The 18,888-nt window shown below is 39.5% G+C and overlaps 1 protein-coding gene across 1 annotated transcript in view; it reads right to left on the bottom strand.

The window, feature by feature from the left end:
• Nucleotides 1-18,888, bottom strand: part of LOC135735693 (receptor tyrosine-protein kinase erbB-4-like) — a 194,541-nt gene that overhangs the window by 25,725 nt on the left and 149,928 nt on the right. The window contains exons 14-20 of the mRNA XM_065254188.1: nt 17,728-17,821; nt 15,580-15,734; nt 14,981-15,025; nt 13,976-14,108; nt 10,753-10,875; nt 10,565-10,663; nt 10,308-10,493 (exon numbers count right to left, since the gene is read on the bottom strand). Coding sequence (XP_065110260.1) covers nt 10,308-10,493; nt 10,565-10,663; nt 10,753-10,875; nt 13,976-14,108; nt 14,981-15,025; nt 15,580-15,734; nt 17,728-17,821 — 835 coding nt within the window. The remainder of the gene's footprint in view (nt 1-10,307; nt 10,494-10,564; nt 10,664-10,752; nt 10,876-13,975; nt 14,109-14,980; nt 15,026-15,579; nt 15,735-17,727; nt 17,822-18,888) is intronic.

Genomic DNA, 18,888 nt, shown 5'->3' with positions numbered 1-18,888 from the left:
CATGAAGCTAGCATGAAGCTAGCATGATTAGCATGAAGCTAGCATGATGCTAGCATGATTAGCATGAAGCTAGCATTATGTTAGCATGATTAGCATGAAGCTAGCATGAAGTTAGCATGATTAGCATGAAATTAACATGATTAACATGAAGCTAGCATGATGCTAGCATGATTAGCATGAAGTTAGCATGATTAGCATGAAGCTAGCATGATTAGCATGATGCTAACATGAAGCTAGCATGATTAGCATGAAGCTAACATGATTAGCATGAAGCTAACATGATTAGCATGAAGCTAGCATGATGGTAGCATGATTAGCATGAAGCTAACATGAAGCTAGCATGATTTGCATGAAGCTAGCATGATGCTAGCATGATTAGCATGAAGCTAGCATGATGCTACCATGATTAGCATGAAGCTAGCATGAAGCTAGCATGATTAGCATGAAGCTAGCATGATGCTAGCATGATTAGCATGAAGCTAGCATGATGTTAGCATGATTAGCATGAAGCTAGCATGAAGCTAACATGATTAGCATGAAGCTAGCATGATGTTAGCATGAAGCTAGCATGATGCTACCATGACTAGCATGAAGCTAGCATGAAGCTAGCATGATTAGCATGAAGCTAGCATGATGTTAGCATGATTAGCATGAAGCTAGCATGATGCTAGCATGATTAGCATGAAGCTACCATGATGTTAGCATGATTAGCATGAAGCTAGCATGAAGCTAGCATGATTAGCATGAAGCTAACATGATTAGCATGAAGCTAGCATGATGTTAGCATGATTAGCATTGAAGCTAGCATGATTAGCATGATGCTAACATGAAGCTAGCATGATTAGCATGAAGCTAACATGATTAGCATGAAGCTAGCATGATGTTTACATGAATTAGCATGATGCTAACATGAATTAGCATGAAGTTAGCATGAATTAGCATGAAGCTACCATGATGCTAACATGAATTAGCATGAAGCTAACATGAATTAGCATGAAGTTAGCATGATGCTAACATGAATTAACATAAAGCTAGCATGAAGCTAACATGAATTAGCATAAAGCTAGCACAATGCTTACATGAATTAGCATGAAGCTAGCACGATGCTAACATGAATTAGCATGAAGTTAGCACGATGCTAACATGAATTAGCATGAAGCTAGCACGATGCTAACATGAATTAGCATGAAGCTAGCACAATGCTAAAATGAAGAAGCATGAAGCTAGCATAATGTTAACATGAATTAGCATGAAGCTAGCATGATGCTAACATAAATTAGCATGAAGCTAGCATGATGCAAACATAAATAAGCATCAAGCTAGCATGATGCTAACATTATTTAGCATGAAGTTAGCAAGATATATTATGAAATTAGCATAAAGCTAGCATGAAACTAGCATGAAGCTAGTATGACCTAGCATGAAGCTAGCATGAAGCTAACATGACCCAAACACCCAACCCCCATGTCTCTATGATGTTCGGATCCAGAGATATAAGGCTTTGTTTATTATGTTGCTAGGGTGCTCATATTTCGTTGCTAGGGGCGTGGCTTAATACCTATGTAAGGATCCTGAGAGACTGATTGGATGCCTGAGTAAAATGAGCCCACCCCCATGTCTCTATGACAGTGTGATGCAAAGATATCCATCTGGGCATTTTATAATGGCAGTCTAAGGGAGATGTTGCTAGGGTGCCCAAAATTGTTGCTAGGGGCGTGGCTTAATAGCTCTGGGATGATCCTGAGAGACTGATTGGATGCCCGAGTGAAATGAGCCCACCCACTTATCTCTACGACACTGTAAAGCAAAGATATCCCATCTGGAACTGTTTTATTCCCTTATATGGGCATGTTTCCTGCCCCATTATAAGTCAATGGGAATTTTTGGGTGCCTCTTACACCCCAGGGGTACAACTTACACCCCATTGTGATCCATGTTCTTACAGAGCCTACCACCCTCTTCAAATGTTGTAACCCACATGTTTCTATGAAATCCTCGAGCGGAGCGATGACCTGTCAAAGTTGGGCGCAATGTTAAGTCAATGGGATTTTTCGGGTGGTTTTTCGCCCCCCTTTCAGAAATCCTGCACCCGATCCCTTATAAAAGTCATAGCACACCTCTCCTCAATAATCCGGTCGATTTGAGCCCTCTTTCGTGGGACTACGTTAAACCGTGCGGGACGAGTTACGCGCCGAAAAAGTGTCCAGAAAAAGAAGAATAATAATTATAAATAATAAGTATGAGCAATAGTAATAGTGATGCCTTGCATAAATGCAAGCACCACTAATAATAATAATAACTAGATAGGTACATTTCCTGAAGAAAATGTGAGTGGTGCTTGCCGTGGCAAATTTCAGGGGACAATTTATGATTATACTCCAAGCCAAAAGTAAAACGGTCCAACCCCCGTGTCTCTACGATGTTCTGAAGCAGAGATATAAGGCTTTGTTTACTCTGTTGCTAGGGTACTGTATTTGGTTGCTAGGGGAAAAAATGGCATCCACTAGTGATTACCCTCCGAGTCACGAGTCAAACGGTCCAACCCCCATGTCTTTACGATGTTCTGATGCGGAGTTATAAGGCTTTGTTTACTCTGTTGCTAGGGTACTGTATTTGGTTGCTAGGGGCGTGGCTTGGGAGTGGCCAATGATGTGCCTAGTGATTACACTCCGAGTCACAAGTAAAACGGTCCAACCCCCGTGTCTCTACGATGTTCTGATGCGGAGATATAAGGCTTTGTTTACTCTGTTGCTAGGGTACTGTATTTGGTTGCTAGGGGCGTGGCTTGGGAGTGGCCAATTATGTGCCCAGTGATTACACTCCGAGTCACAAGTAAAACGGTCCAACCCCCGTGTCTCTACGATGTTCTGATGCGGAGATATAAGGCTTTGTTTACTCTGTTGCTAGGGTACTGTATTTGGTTGCTAGGGGCGTGGCTTGGGAGTGGCCAATGATGTGCCCAGTGATTACACTCCGAGTCACAAGTAAAACGGTCCAAACCCCGTGTCTCTACGATGTTCTAATGCGGAGATATAAGGCTTTGTTTATTCGGTTGCTAGGGTGCTCAAATTTGGTTGCTAGGGGCGTGGCTTGGGAGTGGCCAATGATGTGCCCAATTGTTACACCCCTAGTCACAAGTAAAACGGTCCAACCCCCGTGTCTCTACGATGTTCTGATGCCGAGATATAACTGTTTGTATTTTATGTTGCTAGGGTGCTCAAAAGTGGTTGCTAGGGGCGTGGCTTAGTAAGTCTGTAAGGATCCTGAGAGACTGATTGGATGCCTGAGTAAAATGAGCCCACCCCCATGTCTCTATGACACTGTGGTGCAAAGATATCCATCCGGGGATTTTATAATGGCAGTCTATGGTATAGGTTGCTAGGGTGCCCAAAATGGTTGCTATGGTAACCTTACACCCCATTGTGGGGGACGTCCTGACAGAGTCTAGCACCCTCTTCAAATTTAGTAACCCACATGTTTCTATGAAATCCTGGCTCGGACCTATGACCCGTCAAAATTTTTGCAATGGTAAGTCTATGGGATTTTGCCCCATTGACATTTCATTGGGGCACTTTTGGGCACCTCCTACACCCCAGGGGTACAACTTACACCCCATTGTGATCCATGTTCTTACAGAGCCTACCACCCTCTTCAAATGTTGTAACCCACATGTTTCTACAAAATCCTCGAGCGGAGCTATGACTCGTCAAAGTTGGGCGCAATGTTAAGGCAATGGGATTTTTTGGGTGGTTTTTCGCCCCCCTTTCGGAAATCCTGCACCCGATCGCTTATAAAAGTCATAGCACACCTCTCCTCAATAAGCCGGTCGATTTGAGCCCTAATTTATGGGTCTACGACAAAGCGTGCGGGACGAGTTACGCGCCGAAAAAGTGTCCAGAAAAAGAATAATAATAACTAGATAGGTACATTTCCTGAAGAAAATGTGAGTGGTGCTTGCCGTGGCAAGTTTCGGGGGACAATTTATGATTATACTCCAAGCCAAAACTAAATGGTCCAACCCCCGTGTCTCTACGATGTTCTGATGCAGAGATATAAGGCTTTGTTTATTTGGTTGCTAGAGAACTGTATTTGGTTGCTAGGGAAAAAATTGGCATCCACTAGTGATTACACTTCGAGTCACGAGTCAAACGGTCCAACCCCCGTGTCTCTACGATGTTCTGATGTGGAGATATTAGGCTTTGTTTATTCTGTTGCTAGGGTACTGTATTTGGTTGCTAGGGGAAAAAATGGCATCCACTAGTGATTACACTTCGAGTCACAAGTCAAACGGTCCAACCCCCGTGTCTCTACGATGTTCTGATGCAGAGATATAAGGCTTTGTTTATTCCGTTGCTAGGGTGTTCATATTTGGTTGCTAGGGGCGTGGCTTAACACCTCTTGGCATTAACTAGTGATTACCCTTCGAGTCACAAGTAAAACGGTCCAACCCCCGTGTCTCTACGATGTTCTGATGTGGAGATATTAGGCTTTGTTTATTCGGTTGCTAGGGTACTGTATTTGGTTGCTAGGGAAAAAATGGCATCCACTAGTGATTACACTTTGAGTCACGAGTCAAATGGTCCAACCCCCGTGTCTCTACGATGTTCTGATGTGGAGATATAAGGCTTTGTTTATTCTGTTGCTAGGTGTTCATATTTGGTTGCTAGGGGCGTGGCTTAACACCTCTTGGCTTCCACTAGTGATTACCCTTCGAGTCACGAGTAAAACGGTCCAACCCCCGTGTCTCTACGATGTTCTGATGCAGAGATATAAGGCTTTGTTTATTCCGTTGCTAGGGTGTTCATATTTGGTTGCTAGGGGCGTGGCTTAACACCTCTTGGCATTAACTAGTGATTACCCTTCGAGTCACGAGTAAAACGGTCCAACCCCCATGTCTCTACGATGTTCTGATACAGAGATATAAGGCTTTGTTTATTCCGTTGCTAGGGTGCTCAAATTTGGTTGCTAGGGGCGTGGCTTAACACCTCTTGGCATCCACTAGTGATTATCCTTCGAGTCACAAGTCAAACGGTCCAACCCCCGTGTCTCTACGATGTTCTGATGTAGAGATATAAGGCTTTGTTTACTCTGTTGCTAGGGTACTGTATTTGGTTGCTAGGGGGAAAAATGGCATCCACTAGTGATTACCCTCCGAGTCACGAGTCAAACGGTCCAAACCCCATGTCTCTACGATGTTCTGATGCGGAGATATACGGCTTTGTTTACTCTGTTGCTAGGGTACTGTATTTGGTTGCTAGGGAAAAAAATGGCATCCACTAGTGATTACCCTCCGAGTATTGAGTCAAACGGTCCAACCCCCGTGTCTCTACGATGTTCTGATGTGGAGATATAAGGCTTTGTTTACTCTGTTGCTAGGGTACTGTATTTGGTTGCTAGGGGCGTGGCTTGGGAGTGGCCAATGATGTGCCCAGTGATTACACTCCGAGTCACAAGTAAAACGGTCCAACCCCCGTGTCTCTACGATGTTCTGATGCGGAGATATAAGGCTTTGTTTACTCTGTTGCTAGGGTACTGTATTTGGTTGCTAGGGGCGTGGCTTGGGAGTGGCCAATTATGTGCCCAGTGATTACACTCCGAGTCACAAGTAAAACGGTCCAACCCCCGTGTCTCTACGATGTTCTGATGCCGAGATATAACTGTTTGTATTTTATGTTGCTAGGGTGCTCAAAAGTGGTTGCTAGGGGCGTGGCTTAGTAAGTCTGTAAGGATCCTGAGAGACTGATTGGATGCCTGAGTAAAATGAGCCCACCCCCATGTCTCTATGACACTGTGGTGCAAAGATATCCATCCGGGCATTTTATAATGGCAGTCTATGGTATAGGTTGCTAGGGTGCCCAAAATGGTTGCTATGGTAACCTTACACCCCATTGTGGGGGACGTCCTGACAGAGTCTAGCACCCTCTTCAAATTTAGTAACCCACATGTTTCTATGAAATCCTGGCTCGGACCTATGACCCGTCAAAATTTTTGCAATGGTAAGTCTATGGGATTTTGCCCCATTGACTTTTCATTGGGGCACTTTTGGGCACCTCTTACACCCCAGGGGTACAACTTACACCCCATTGTGATCCATGTTCTTACAGAGCCTACCACCCTCTTCAAATGTTGTAACCCACATGTTTCTACAAAATCCTCGAGCGGAGCTATGACTCGTCAAAGTTGGGCGCAATGTTAAGTCAATGGGATTTTTTGGGTGGTTTTTCGCCCCCCTTTCGGAAATCCTGCACCCGATCGCTTATAAAAGTCATAGCACACCTCTCCTCAATAAGCCGGTCGATTTGAGCCCTAATTTATGGGTCTACGACAAACCGTGTGGGACGAGTTACGCGCCGAAAAAGTGTGCAGACATAAGAATAATAAGATATAATAATAATAATAAGTATGAGCAATAATAATAGTGATGCCTTGCATAAATGCAAGCACCACTAATAATAATAATAATAATAATAATAATAAGTATGCAAGATAGTAATAGTGATGCTTTGCATAAATGCAAGCACCACTAATAAGTATGCAAGATAGTAATAGTGATGCTTTGCATAAATGCAAGCACCACTAATAATAATAATAAGTATGCAAGATAGTAATAGTGATGCTTTGCATAAATGCAAGCACCACTAATAAGCTTAGATCGAAGAACAGTATGTTGGCTTTGTCAAGCCAACATAATAAGTGGCTCTTTTCTAATGTATTTCTAATTCTGTCACTGCAAAGAAATGCTGGAAATTATTAACATCACATATCATCTGAAGAAATATATCACATCTCATGCCAAGTTAGCCTATAAATACACACAGTTTTACGCGCTGGGGGAGAGAAAATAAGGGCAAGATTAGACGACGTCGGAAACAAAGTCATAACCGCCTTTTAGTCATAATGTACTGACTGAACAAATACAAATTTTATTAAAGTTCAGCCTCACATTTATATTTATGCATCTGGCAGATGCTATTATGCGCAGCGACTTAAAATGCATTCAAGGCACAAATTGTATCCGTATGCTTGTTCCCTGATATTCGAACCCTTGACCTTAGAGCTGCTATTACAATGCTTTATTAAAGGATTAGTCAATTTTCTAAAAAAAAAAAAAAAAAAAATCCAGATCATTTACTCACCACCATGTCATCCAAAATGTTGTTCATGTCTTTCTTTGTTCAGTCGAGAAGAAATTATGTTTTTTGAAGAAAACATTCCAGGATTTTTCTCATTTTAATGGACTTAAATGGACCCCAACACTTAACAGTTTTAATGCAGTTTTAAATTGCTGTTTCAAAGGACTTTAAACAATACCAAATGAGGCATAGGGTCTTATCCATTGAAACGATTGTCATTTTTGGCAATAAAAAAAAAATGCACTATTAACTTCTCGTCTTCCTCCGGTCCTGTGATGTGCCAGCGCAACCTCACGAAATACGTCATCACGTCAAGAGGTCACGGATGACGAATGCAAAACTACGCCCCACTGTTTACAAGTGTGGAGAAAAAGGACCGTTCCTACATTGTTGTATGTAAAATCATACTAATTAATGTCTTTGTGACAGTTTATTGTTTAAAATGGTCTGCAAATATGCATTTCATATATGTAACACGTGCCCTTTCCACAGCATTACGCAATAACGTGAGGTCGCGCTGGAGCGTCACAGGACCAGAGATAGACAAGAAGTTGTGGTTTAAAAGTGCATATCATTTGGGATCATTTAGAGTCCTTTAAAAACTGCAATTTTAAACTGCATTAAAACTGTTAAGTGTTGGGGTCCATTAAAGTCCATTAAATTGAGAAATGTTTTCCTCAAAAAACATAATTTCTTCTCGACTGAACAAAGAAAGACATCAACATTTTGGATGACATGGTGGTGAGTAAATTATCTGGATTTTTTTAAGAAAATGGACTAATCCTTTAATTGTGCATTTAGAAAGTTTTCAGTATGCCTAATTGACACAGTTCACTATGCCATTGAACATCAAACTGTAATTAATTCAGAGAAAACAAAAAATGCAAGGACTTGCATCTTTAAAAAAAGACACAAATGCAAAAACAAAGAACAGTTGATCATATCAAGCAAATAAAGAAGAGATGAAAGAGAAAAAGCAGCTATACAATCCAAATATCAGAGGTGATCCGAAACGTTGCGGGTGCCAAAATCTTTCCCTGGCATCTAACTCTCGTTGCAACCCAGCTGTCATGATCCAAGTCTGAGCGTGAGAAGAAAACCCGTCCAGAAATTCACTTGAAATAGAACAAGTCTATAGTTTCTCTGAAAGCGCAGCGGGAGGAGTCCATGTGCGGGATCTGTACGATAGGAACCCAGATCTAAACTGAATAAGCAAGACTCACAGGCCACTGGGTGAACACAGCAGGGTTATCTAATGGACGAATGAAGGGATTAATATCCCGAAGACCACAGCAGGTGAGAAATCAAACACAGCTTCCACCTTAAACTTTCTAGCTTCTCTGTGAGATTTCATGCTGGTTAACAATATCTTCTGCAAATCGGTGGTTCTGAGGTTCTTGATGGAGAGCCTGTGAGTTTGATCTGTCCTACACAGATGATGAAATGATGGGATAATTAATCAAATAAAGAGAACATATCACTTTCGTTTTAAACACAGTTGGGTGATTCTCACGAAATCCAGATTTAGAAGGTGTTCAGCATCAGAATTTTTTTGCACATATAAGATTAAGGTCTGAACTTATTGTAACCATAGGATTAAAAAAATATTTCCTATAGAATTATTTAAATTTTTTAGATTATCATTATCAAAAATTATCATTACCGCAACATGATATTACATTAAATATATGCATTTACAAACTCATGTTTTGGTAATGAGAACTAAAAAGTTGTCTAGGTATTATTACAAACAAAATTTCAACTTTTATCTGGAGAGAAAAAATAAGAACTGCTTACCTGGTAGCCATCTTGAGTGTCACAGTCCATTATGTCCCTTCCAACTATTTTTTTTTTAAATGTTAGTTCCTTGAGGGCTTAAACAATGATTGAAAATTGTTGTGGAGGATGAGAAAATTGGTCTTGGACACATTTATATTCCTTATTATTGTCTCTGCATTTACCAATGATCACCAAATACCACATGTTTCTTTACTGTAAATGTTTATAGTATAACATGCATTGACGCTTTTTTTTTATCATAAATATTTCCATGTCAAAGAACCCAAATCCAGTCATGGACACGTTGCGGTAATGAAAATGTTCCCCTCAAATGTGGAAAAACAACAAAATTGGTTTGTATGATGTCATTTGAAATCATGTGCAAAATATTACATGAAGAGATGTTTGTAACTGTATGCTTCTTATTTTGATAGCATTTACTTTTTTTATCAAAATGTTTCATGACACCTCATAAGTCTAATTTAGCAAAAATCACCCACTTGTGTGTAGGTTGCATTGACATTTTGTGCCATTTTTAAAACCCTGCTAAAGGCACATTATGTACGTTTTCACCCCTAGATGTCACGTCTTCAAGATAAAAACGAAAGCGAATATTGATGAAGGAAAGTGGAATAATGGGAGATGTTTTCTCCATCCAGAGATGTATGGAGTTTACTACTCATATATTTACGGATGAGGTCATGCATTACGGTTCTTTGGATTTTCTGTACTCGCCAATGGATAATAGTGACCCATGATGATATAAGAGCTGTGTGCTAGATGCTGTTTAGATGCATTTGTCCATGTATGTTGCCAAAGTTTCTATAAGAGGAAACCAAAGATTGCGCAGATTTTACTTTATTGATAGGCGACAATTCAAAGGTCCAGTGTGTAGATTCTTTGAGGGATCTAGCAGTAAGACTTTGAAGTGCAACCACAGCTCACCCCTCCCTTTCGAGACAAATGTACTGACAAAATGCGCTCTGTAGACCAGTTGTTCAGTTCATTATGTAAGGTTTACCACTGATAATATAGTTATGTATATTGCATTTCTGTCAAGAGATCCTTCAAAAAGTTACACAATGTACCTTTAAATTCGAAGTTTCTTTGGATTTTCTAATCCTTGGGAACTTTTGGGATAATGTAAGTGCACAGCTGCACGACAATGTGCAAGTGGTTTTGGATATTTTATTACAAAAATCTTAAAATTCTTCAAAATACGTCCTTCTATAAGATGTGTAACAGCCAAGCTGTTGGTTGATCAACTTGCATTTATGTGCATCCTGTATAAATAAAGATGAAAGGTCATCCTGTACTTTCAGATCATGAGCAGGTCCAGGTGGAAACGAACTTCAATGCGCATCATCAAAAACACACCTTCATTATGTCTCTTACCTTGGCGATCTGCACGCACCAGTTGAGCAGCAGCTGAGATCCGATGTTCTCCTGGTGTTCGTATACATAATCCAGCAGACAGCCGTGAGGCATGAGCTGAGTGACCAGCTGAATAGTGGGACTCAAACAGACCCCCAACAGACGCACCAGATGAGGATGCTCCATGCTGGCCATGATCAGCGCCTCCTAAGGGAGAAACACAAGTAAGGGATAATGTTTCACATTTAAATTTAGTTATTTATGAAATAATTACTCACATCCATAAACTCCACATTGGCTTTTGGTCCCGTGCTTTCATTGAGTATCTTTATGGCCACTGGTATCTTCACAGTTTCTCCTTCTGGAACCCAGATTCCCTTGTAAAGAGGTCAAAGCCGTCAATGACCCACAAATATAAAAAATGCATAAATACAGGCTCTCTAACACATAATAAAAGGACTGTTACCTTGTAAACCGTGCCAAAGGCTCCAGTTCCCAGAATCTTGACCCTCTTCAGCTCGGTTTCCTTCAGTATACGCAGCTGAGCCTGGTTGGGTGCGGCACCGCTGGGCGTCAGTGGCTCCACCAACTGTTCACAAAATCAAACTCAATATAGCCACAAATTTGTGCATAAGAAAATACTTGGGTTTTTACATTTCGTTACAGTAAGTTACAGTAATCTAACATGACTTGCAAACAGTGTTTGGTACATATGTTTTAATACAAAGCAACTATATTCAAGCTATACATTTATCAGTAACTGTGTATTAGATTAAACTTAAGACCTTTGTGTGTAATGCACTGCCCATTGAGCTATAGGAATTGGTTACTAGATTACTGTACAGATGACTATACTTTAAAAATAGACATAAAATAAATAGAATTTAGCTGCTAGACTTCTCACGCAAACCATCTCATGATGTATTCTTCAAGGCTCTTCACAACCTTACACATAATTTTTCATGTGTGTTATCGCATGTACTCCTGCACATACGCTGTGGTCCTTCGAGTCCATCTCCATGTCCTTACATGTCAACACCCACATTTTAAGAATTTTGGATCCTTAACTTAAAAATCAAGTCTAAAGTTTCTACAACATCCCACTCAATTCAGACCTTTATTTTTTAATTTAAGTTCTTATTTCTTATTTCATAATAATTTCGCTCCATCTGAGACTTTCCGCTTTTCAACATTTGTTTTTCTGTTGTATATTAGCTCCAATGAGGTTCCAATAAAAATGCTTTGAAAATGCTATCTTAAAGATATAGCAGAAGATTTTCTTTTTACAGATAATCAAGACTATTGGGTCATCCCAGTTGTCAATCATTGGCCATCGTACGTGCTCGTCCCTTGGTTCGCTTTCTGCACATGTGCACTTTCAGGTGTATATGTGTGGTGAGCTATGGGGCCCTATTTTAACGATCTAAGCGCATTGTCTAAAGCGCACAGCGCAACGTCTAAATGGGCGTGTCCGAATCCACTTTTGCTAATTTAACGACGGGAAAAATGGTTTTTGCGCCGAGCGCATGGTCGAAAAGGGTGGGTCCTATTGTAATGGGAGTATTTTGGGCGTAACGTGCAGTAAACCAATGAGAGTCACAGCTCTCATCCCCTTTAAAAGCCAGTTACGCTGGCGTTATGTCTAATCCCTATTTAGATGACGGACTTTGTAAACTGAAAAACTAAGCGACGGAAGAAGATCCCCAGTTTAAGATTAATGTTAATAATTGTGTTGTTTTTCACTTGTATTGAAATTGTTATTTTTTTATTAAAACCTTTAAAACCCGTTTTCTTTTAGTCATGGAAGTAAAAAGCAGGCTTGTAATTGCTTTAAATGTATGGCTATCCAATATCATCAAAAAATAATTTACAAGTATGTAAGATAAGGTTTGTACTCTAAAAATACTTTATTTGCAACAAACAGGAGATAAAGAATTTACAAACGGCTCTCCTCACGTTTCAGCACTTTGGACAGCGGTTTTTTTTAGCAAAGAGTTTTTTTAAGCATTACTTAAAAATGTTTCTCATCTCACCATATCCACAGGTACAGAGTCATCATATACAATAAATCCGTGAGGTAGCATAAAAAAAACATTTAAAAACAGATGCATTTGTTCAAAGCACAGCATTTATTTACTTACCAGGCTGCAGGTGAAGCAGCTCTTTGCGCCTTCTAACATCTCATAATTAGTCCTCATTTATGTCCAAGAGACTCAATAATAATCTTTTACATTCAATCCTTTAATCTTTCATATTTAAAAGCATTTTTGTGCTGCTGCGCATTCATGTACCTTGTGATAAGCAAACCCGCGTTGTCCTCCCGTGTATAGGCGCATTTTACTAATGCGCTCTTTAAATAACATAAAACACATTGCGCCATTGACTTTAGACTTTAGACCAGGTTTTTGTTGGTCAATGGCGTAGTCTATTTTAGTTGCCTCAAAATAGCAACGCGCCAACAATGCGCCTGAACACACCTCGTTTTCAGACCAGAACGCCCATGGGCGCAAAAGGGGGCGCAAATGCATTTGCTATTTAAACAACGCGGCGCTAAACGTGAAAATTAGGGTGGAAACTAGCGAAAGACCCTTGCGTCGCGCATTGCGCTGCATTGTGCCGGGTGTAAGATAGAGCCCCTGGTTTCAACCATTCATTGAAGTTTGCGTTCTCAGTGTATTTTCTCAAAATGTCTAAGGGTCGCAAGAGAAAAAGTGTCTACGAATTGTTTGACAAGAAGAGAAAGGTCTCTGAAGAAAGAAACAAGACCAGAGTGTTTTTGGAAGAATATTTCACACAGGTTGGGCTTCCCACTTATGCCTCAGTCGCGAAGTTTCTACTCGACAGGTAAAGTTTGGCACAACTCACGAGCCGCGCAGACACGGTAAACATCTCAATGTATGGCGGCAGCAACTTGTAAACAGAGCAAAGAGAATAACTAGGCTCATTCATGATCTCTCGTGCACACGTTAATAGGCGTTTCCTTTCGGGAGCAGGTAAAGTGCTGCGCATGTGCATTTTTTTTTTTTTAAAGTGGAGGCGCTTCTTTTAACTAATCAGGAAAATCTTCCGCTATACCTTTAATTATCTTTTGTCATGGATATATTCTTAATTATTATCATTCACAACTTTTTACTTTCTACCTTCTTTCCAAAGCACTTGGGTGCTCCCATGGCATCTGCCATTGCTAAGCAACTTAAGAATTGTATGAGGTCGCGCCGAGCACCCACCATCGGTAAAATAAATCTGCGCCTATGATTCTCAATATTATCTTGCATTAGGTTTCATTTCTTTTAAAAGAAAACCATTTCTGAAGGGATTCTGCAATAAACAAGCATCAAAAAAGAGTAAATCAATCTGTTGGCTTGACACTCCCCGACTTCCTTAACACAATATAGCCCTGCAAATTTCATAATATTGACTTAAACTGCACACACAGAAAGCTGTTGAAGAACATTTTGAAGTGATTTTATAAGTTTTCATTTAAGTATCTGAAAATAGCCTCCATTATTCCATTTGAGGTTTACTGCATTTGAAGTTTAAGAGACACTTTAAAATGGAAAACTGAGACTGGCTGTACACCCCACAGATCCATAAATGTGCCAAAAAAAAACAACCTTAGTGGCCAGGCTTTATAAAAGTGTTTAAATCATCCACCTCCAAACTGATTTGAAATGTTGGCAGATTTGTACCTCTGTTTCTAGAAATCTGCGCAAAGCTCGTTTCTTCTTGATGCTTTTGCGGCGAATAAAAATGGCGAATCCGAGGGCCACGATTATGGCCACGAACATCCCTCCAATCACACCAGCTGCGATCAGAGGAGTCCTGCAGAGATACATGCATTTTAATTATTTAACTACTTTATACTTTATACAGATGTGACCCTGGTCCACAAAACCAAACATAAGTCGCAAGGGTGTATTTGTAGCAATAATACACTGTATGGGTCAAAAATATTTTTTTTTTTAAAAATCATTAGGATATTAAGTACAGATATTTTATACATTTCCTACTGTAAATATATAAAAAATGATTTATTAGTAATATGTGTTGCTAAGGACTTAATTTTGGACAACTTTAAAGGAAATTTTGTCAATATTTAGATTTTTTGCAACCTTAGATTCCAGATTTTCAAGAGTTGCGTCAGCAGCTTTTAGATGATGTATAAATCTCAATTATATAAAATTGACCCTTATGACTGGTTTTGTGGTCCAGGACCATGATTACTTACGATAGATTTTTAACTTCCAAATTGTTTTAAATTATTAATATTATTTTTATGTACACATTTTTATGCACATTATTTTATGTGCAAATGTAGTTATTAAACTATAAAAATATTTACTTGGTTCAAAAACATACTGTTTTTCTCTTGCAAAAACCTTTGTCGATTAGTCGTAAATTGTTTCTTTCACTAAAGAGTCACTACAGAGATATTTTACCCAAATTTATGCTGTGTTCTTTCCATAAAATCACATTTTGATATATAAATTACCTTTATTAATTCACAGTTAAAATTGCTTGCATGAAATGTACAATAATGCATCGGTTTTGTTTACTCGAAATGAGCTTGTGTTTTATTCAATATTTATCAATAAAATGTGATTTTTTTAAAGATATTAAAATTAAAAATCAGTGTCCTGACCATGTCTTTTAAGGCAAATAATGTGCAATAATGGAAAAATAGAGACTCTTACCTGTCCACTATCCCGATGCAGTCTTGAATGTAGGGTCCGGTACACCTGTAGCATAAGTAAGTATAATAAAGGAATTTTATCCAAATAGCACTTTTACAACTGTGATGAATGTGATGATGAAGCTATCCCTCTGGTAAATTTAATTCTTGGTAAGCTGAATGTTGCCTGCTGATATCTTGTGACTTCTACATGTAGAAATAAGGCTTGGTGGATTCATCACAGAGAAATGAGTTTTGAAGAACGTATGGCTGACAGTAACCAGCGGCAACGACTGTCACCCATAAGATGAAGGGACCTGAAACGCTTTGTTATGGTGTCCTAAAGCATTTCAAGGGCTTTGATTTGAGAGCCAAGACAGACCAGCGTGAAACTGGGGTTCATATTGGGTAAAGGTCTATAGAATGACCATGTGCTGTATGATCCGCCTCAGATCTAAGAGAGATGGCACTGCAGGAACAGGAAACTTTATCCAAATTCACTATATGTCTATTTTTGCATTTTTACTACATGCAATAATATCCAGTTGTATTTGATATATGCACCATGTTCCATTAATATACAGACCGGCTAAAATAATGTAGATACATACACACACTTACCCCTGAGTACAGTTGGGGTGGCAGGGGTGACACTCATTGTTGCTCTCAGCATATTTGAAGATGAAGCTGTTTGCTCCCTGTAGACCATCGGGGCATTTCTCTACGCAGTTGGGCCCATCTTTCAGATGCAAACAATTCATACAGTGGTCTGGACCCTATATCATATTAAGAAAAGCCCATAGGGGATGACACATTGAAAAAGGCAATTCGATTTTTCTTACATGGCATCATGCAATATTTACCTCTATTGGTACCAAAGAGTGCATATTAGTACCTCGTTTACCTCTGAGGTACTAATATGCACTCTTTGGTACCAATATTTACCTTTGAGGTACTAATATGCACTATTTGGTACTGATTTGTACCTCTAGGGTACTAACATGCACTCTTTGGTACCGATATGTACCTTTAAGGTACTAACATGCACTCTTTAATACCAATGTGTACCTCCAAGGAACTAATATGCACTCTTTGGTACCAAATGATGCCCCCGAGGTACTTATATTCACTCTTTGGTACCAATATATACCTCTTAGGTACTAGCATGCACTCTTTGGTACCAATATGTTACCCTGAGGTGCAAATATGCACTCTTTGGTACCAAGATGTTACCCTGAGGTGCAAGTATGCACTCTTTGGTACCAATGTGTACCTCTAAGGTACTAATATGCACTCATTTGTACTAAAATGTACCTCTGAGGTACTAATATGCACTCTTTGGTACCAAAATGTACCCTTACGGTACTAATATGCACTCTTTCGTACCAAAATGTACCTCTCAAGTACTAACATGCACTCTTTGGTACCAATATGTACATCTGAGGTACTAACATGCACACTTTGGTACCAATGTGTACCCCAGAGGTATGCACTCTTTGGTACCAAGATGTAACCCTGAGGTGCAAATATGCACTCTTTGGTACCAATGTGTACCTCTAAGGTACTAATATGCACTCCTTTGTACTAAAATGTACCTCTGAGGTACTAATATGCACTCTTTGGTACCAAAATGTACCCTTACGGTACTAATATGCACTCTTTCGTACTAATATGTACTTCTCAAGTACTAACATGCACTCTTTGGTACCAATATGTACATCTGAGGTACTAACATGCACACTTTGGTACCAATGTGTACCCCAGAGGTACAAATATACACTCTTTGGTACCAATGTGTACCCCAGAGGTACAAATACACACTCTTTGGTACCAATATGTACCTCTCAAGTATAAACATGCACTCTTTGGTACCAATATGTACCTCTAGGGTACTAACATGCACTCTTTGGTATCAATATGTACCTCTCAGGTATAAATATCCACTCTTTGGTACCAATGTGTACCCCTGAGGTACAAATATGCACTTTTTGGTACCAAGATATACCACCAATGTACTAATATGCACAATTTGGTACCAATATATACCTCTAAGGTACTAATATGCACTCTTTGGTACCAAGATGTAACCCTGAGGTGCAAATATGCACTCTTTGGTACCAAAATGTACCTCTAGGGTACTAACATGCACTCTTTGGTACCAATATTTACCTCTCAGGTACCAGAATGCACTCTTTGGTACCAATGTGTACCCCTGAGGTACAAATATGCACTCTTTGGTACCAATATGTACCTCTAGGGTACTTACATGCACTCTTTGGTCCCAATATTTACCTCTCAGGTACCAAAATGCACTCTTTGGTACCAATGTGTACCCCTGATGTGTAAATATGCACTCTTTGGTACCAATGTGTACCCCTGAGGTACAAATATACACTCTTTGGTACCAATATGTACCTCTCAGGTACCAAAATGCACTCTTTGGTACCAGTGTATACCCCTGAGGTACAAATATGCACTTTTTGGTACCAAGATCTACCACCAATGTACTAATATGCACTATTTGGTACCAATATATACCTCTAAGGTACTAATATGCAATCTTTGGTATCAATATGTACCTCTGAGGTATTAATATGAATTCTTTGGCACCAATATATACCTCTTAGGTACTAATATGACCTCTTTAGGTGCAGATGTGTTATTTTTGTCAGGGTACCGCCCCAGTCACAGCTAGAGACCATTATTTTCTGACAGTGTGGGTGTGGTTTAAATTGTAGAAAAGACCTAATGGCACTTTGCTTTACTTACTGGGCCACGACAGGTTAGACTTTTATCCTTAGACTTTTCACACTGGCTGTCACATTCCAAACACACGGAACCGTTGGCGAACTCACGAATATCTCTAAAACACAAAGAAACACAACAAATAAATGTTCTTTAGTATTTTAACTTTAATTATGCTTATCAAAAAATTGCACCCTAACAATTTCTTGTAATAATATTATACGTTTTTTCACACATCACTCAATAAAGAGGATTTCGCCAAAAGCAGGTGATGCATACCGTCAACACCAACACATACAACAGGTTTCATTTCATCTCCAAAGCGTCTTCTTGAACCGCGGCCAGCTGAACCACAGACACTGTTTTCACAACGCATAGAACTTGGCTAACATGCCAGTCATTTGAATAAGATCCATGAAATAATAATGGCATTTTAATTGGAAAAATCTTTCTCTACACTGGTCCGAGAGGAAAGAACAAACAGTCCTTTTTCTTTATTTTAGCCAAGCAGATGGTGGCTCAGATTGTGGAAGACACGGCTGAAAGGAGCTGCCTAGCAAAACCATCAATACACCCCTGCCTCACTCCATTCCCATCAGCCCGGGTTTCAGAGGGAGATTTTCCATACAGCAAAGATGATGCCTTGTATATAACAGAGTCAGGATCAAAGAACCTCTTAGATCTTCAAAAATCAGCAATCGGGTTTAAGCACTCGTGAAAATTTTTAAAAGATGCACAGCTTGAAGTTTCTTATACTGACGAAGTATTGAAGGTGAGTATGCGGTTGAGATATCGTTACCATAGCAACATCTGCATCTTAAAAGTTGTTGATGAATTTTAAGCGGATTGTCAAGTATAAATCATAGTCTTGGTGTGAAACAGAAATGAAAGAAAATTCACAGAAATAAAACTGCACCTGCAAAATATGCAATGTGGCCTTCACTGAACCTCTTTCTCCATGCAAGAACATCATGATCCCTTTCATTTGGAAGATGTTTTTTTATATAAAAAAATTATTTCTATTTATGAACATTTGTTTATTATGTTTAAAGAAACGCCTCTCCTAATCTTCGCACCATAAACACTAAGTCCGTTTATATCACTCATCGCCACAAATGCCAAACAAAATGACAAGCATTCTGTAAATGTGACCTTGAATAGTATCATGGGTATTTGTAGCAATAG

Source organism: Paramisgurnus dabryanus, chromosome 4, assembly GCF_030506205.2.
Source record: "Paramisgurnus dabryanus chromosome 4, PD_genome_1.1, whole genome shotgun sequence".
In the NCBI taxonomy this organism is placed as follows: Eukaryota; Metazoa; Chordata; class Actinopteri; order Cypriniformes; family Cobitidae; genus Paramisgurnus; species Paramisgurnus dabryanus.
Note: the sequence above shows the minus strand (reverse complement) of the source record. Positions and strands in the feature narration are given on the sequence as shown.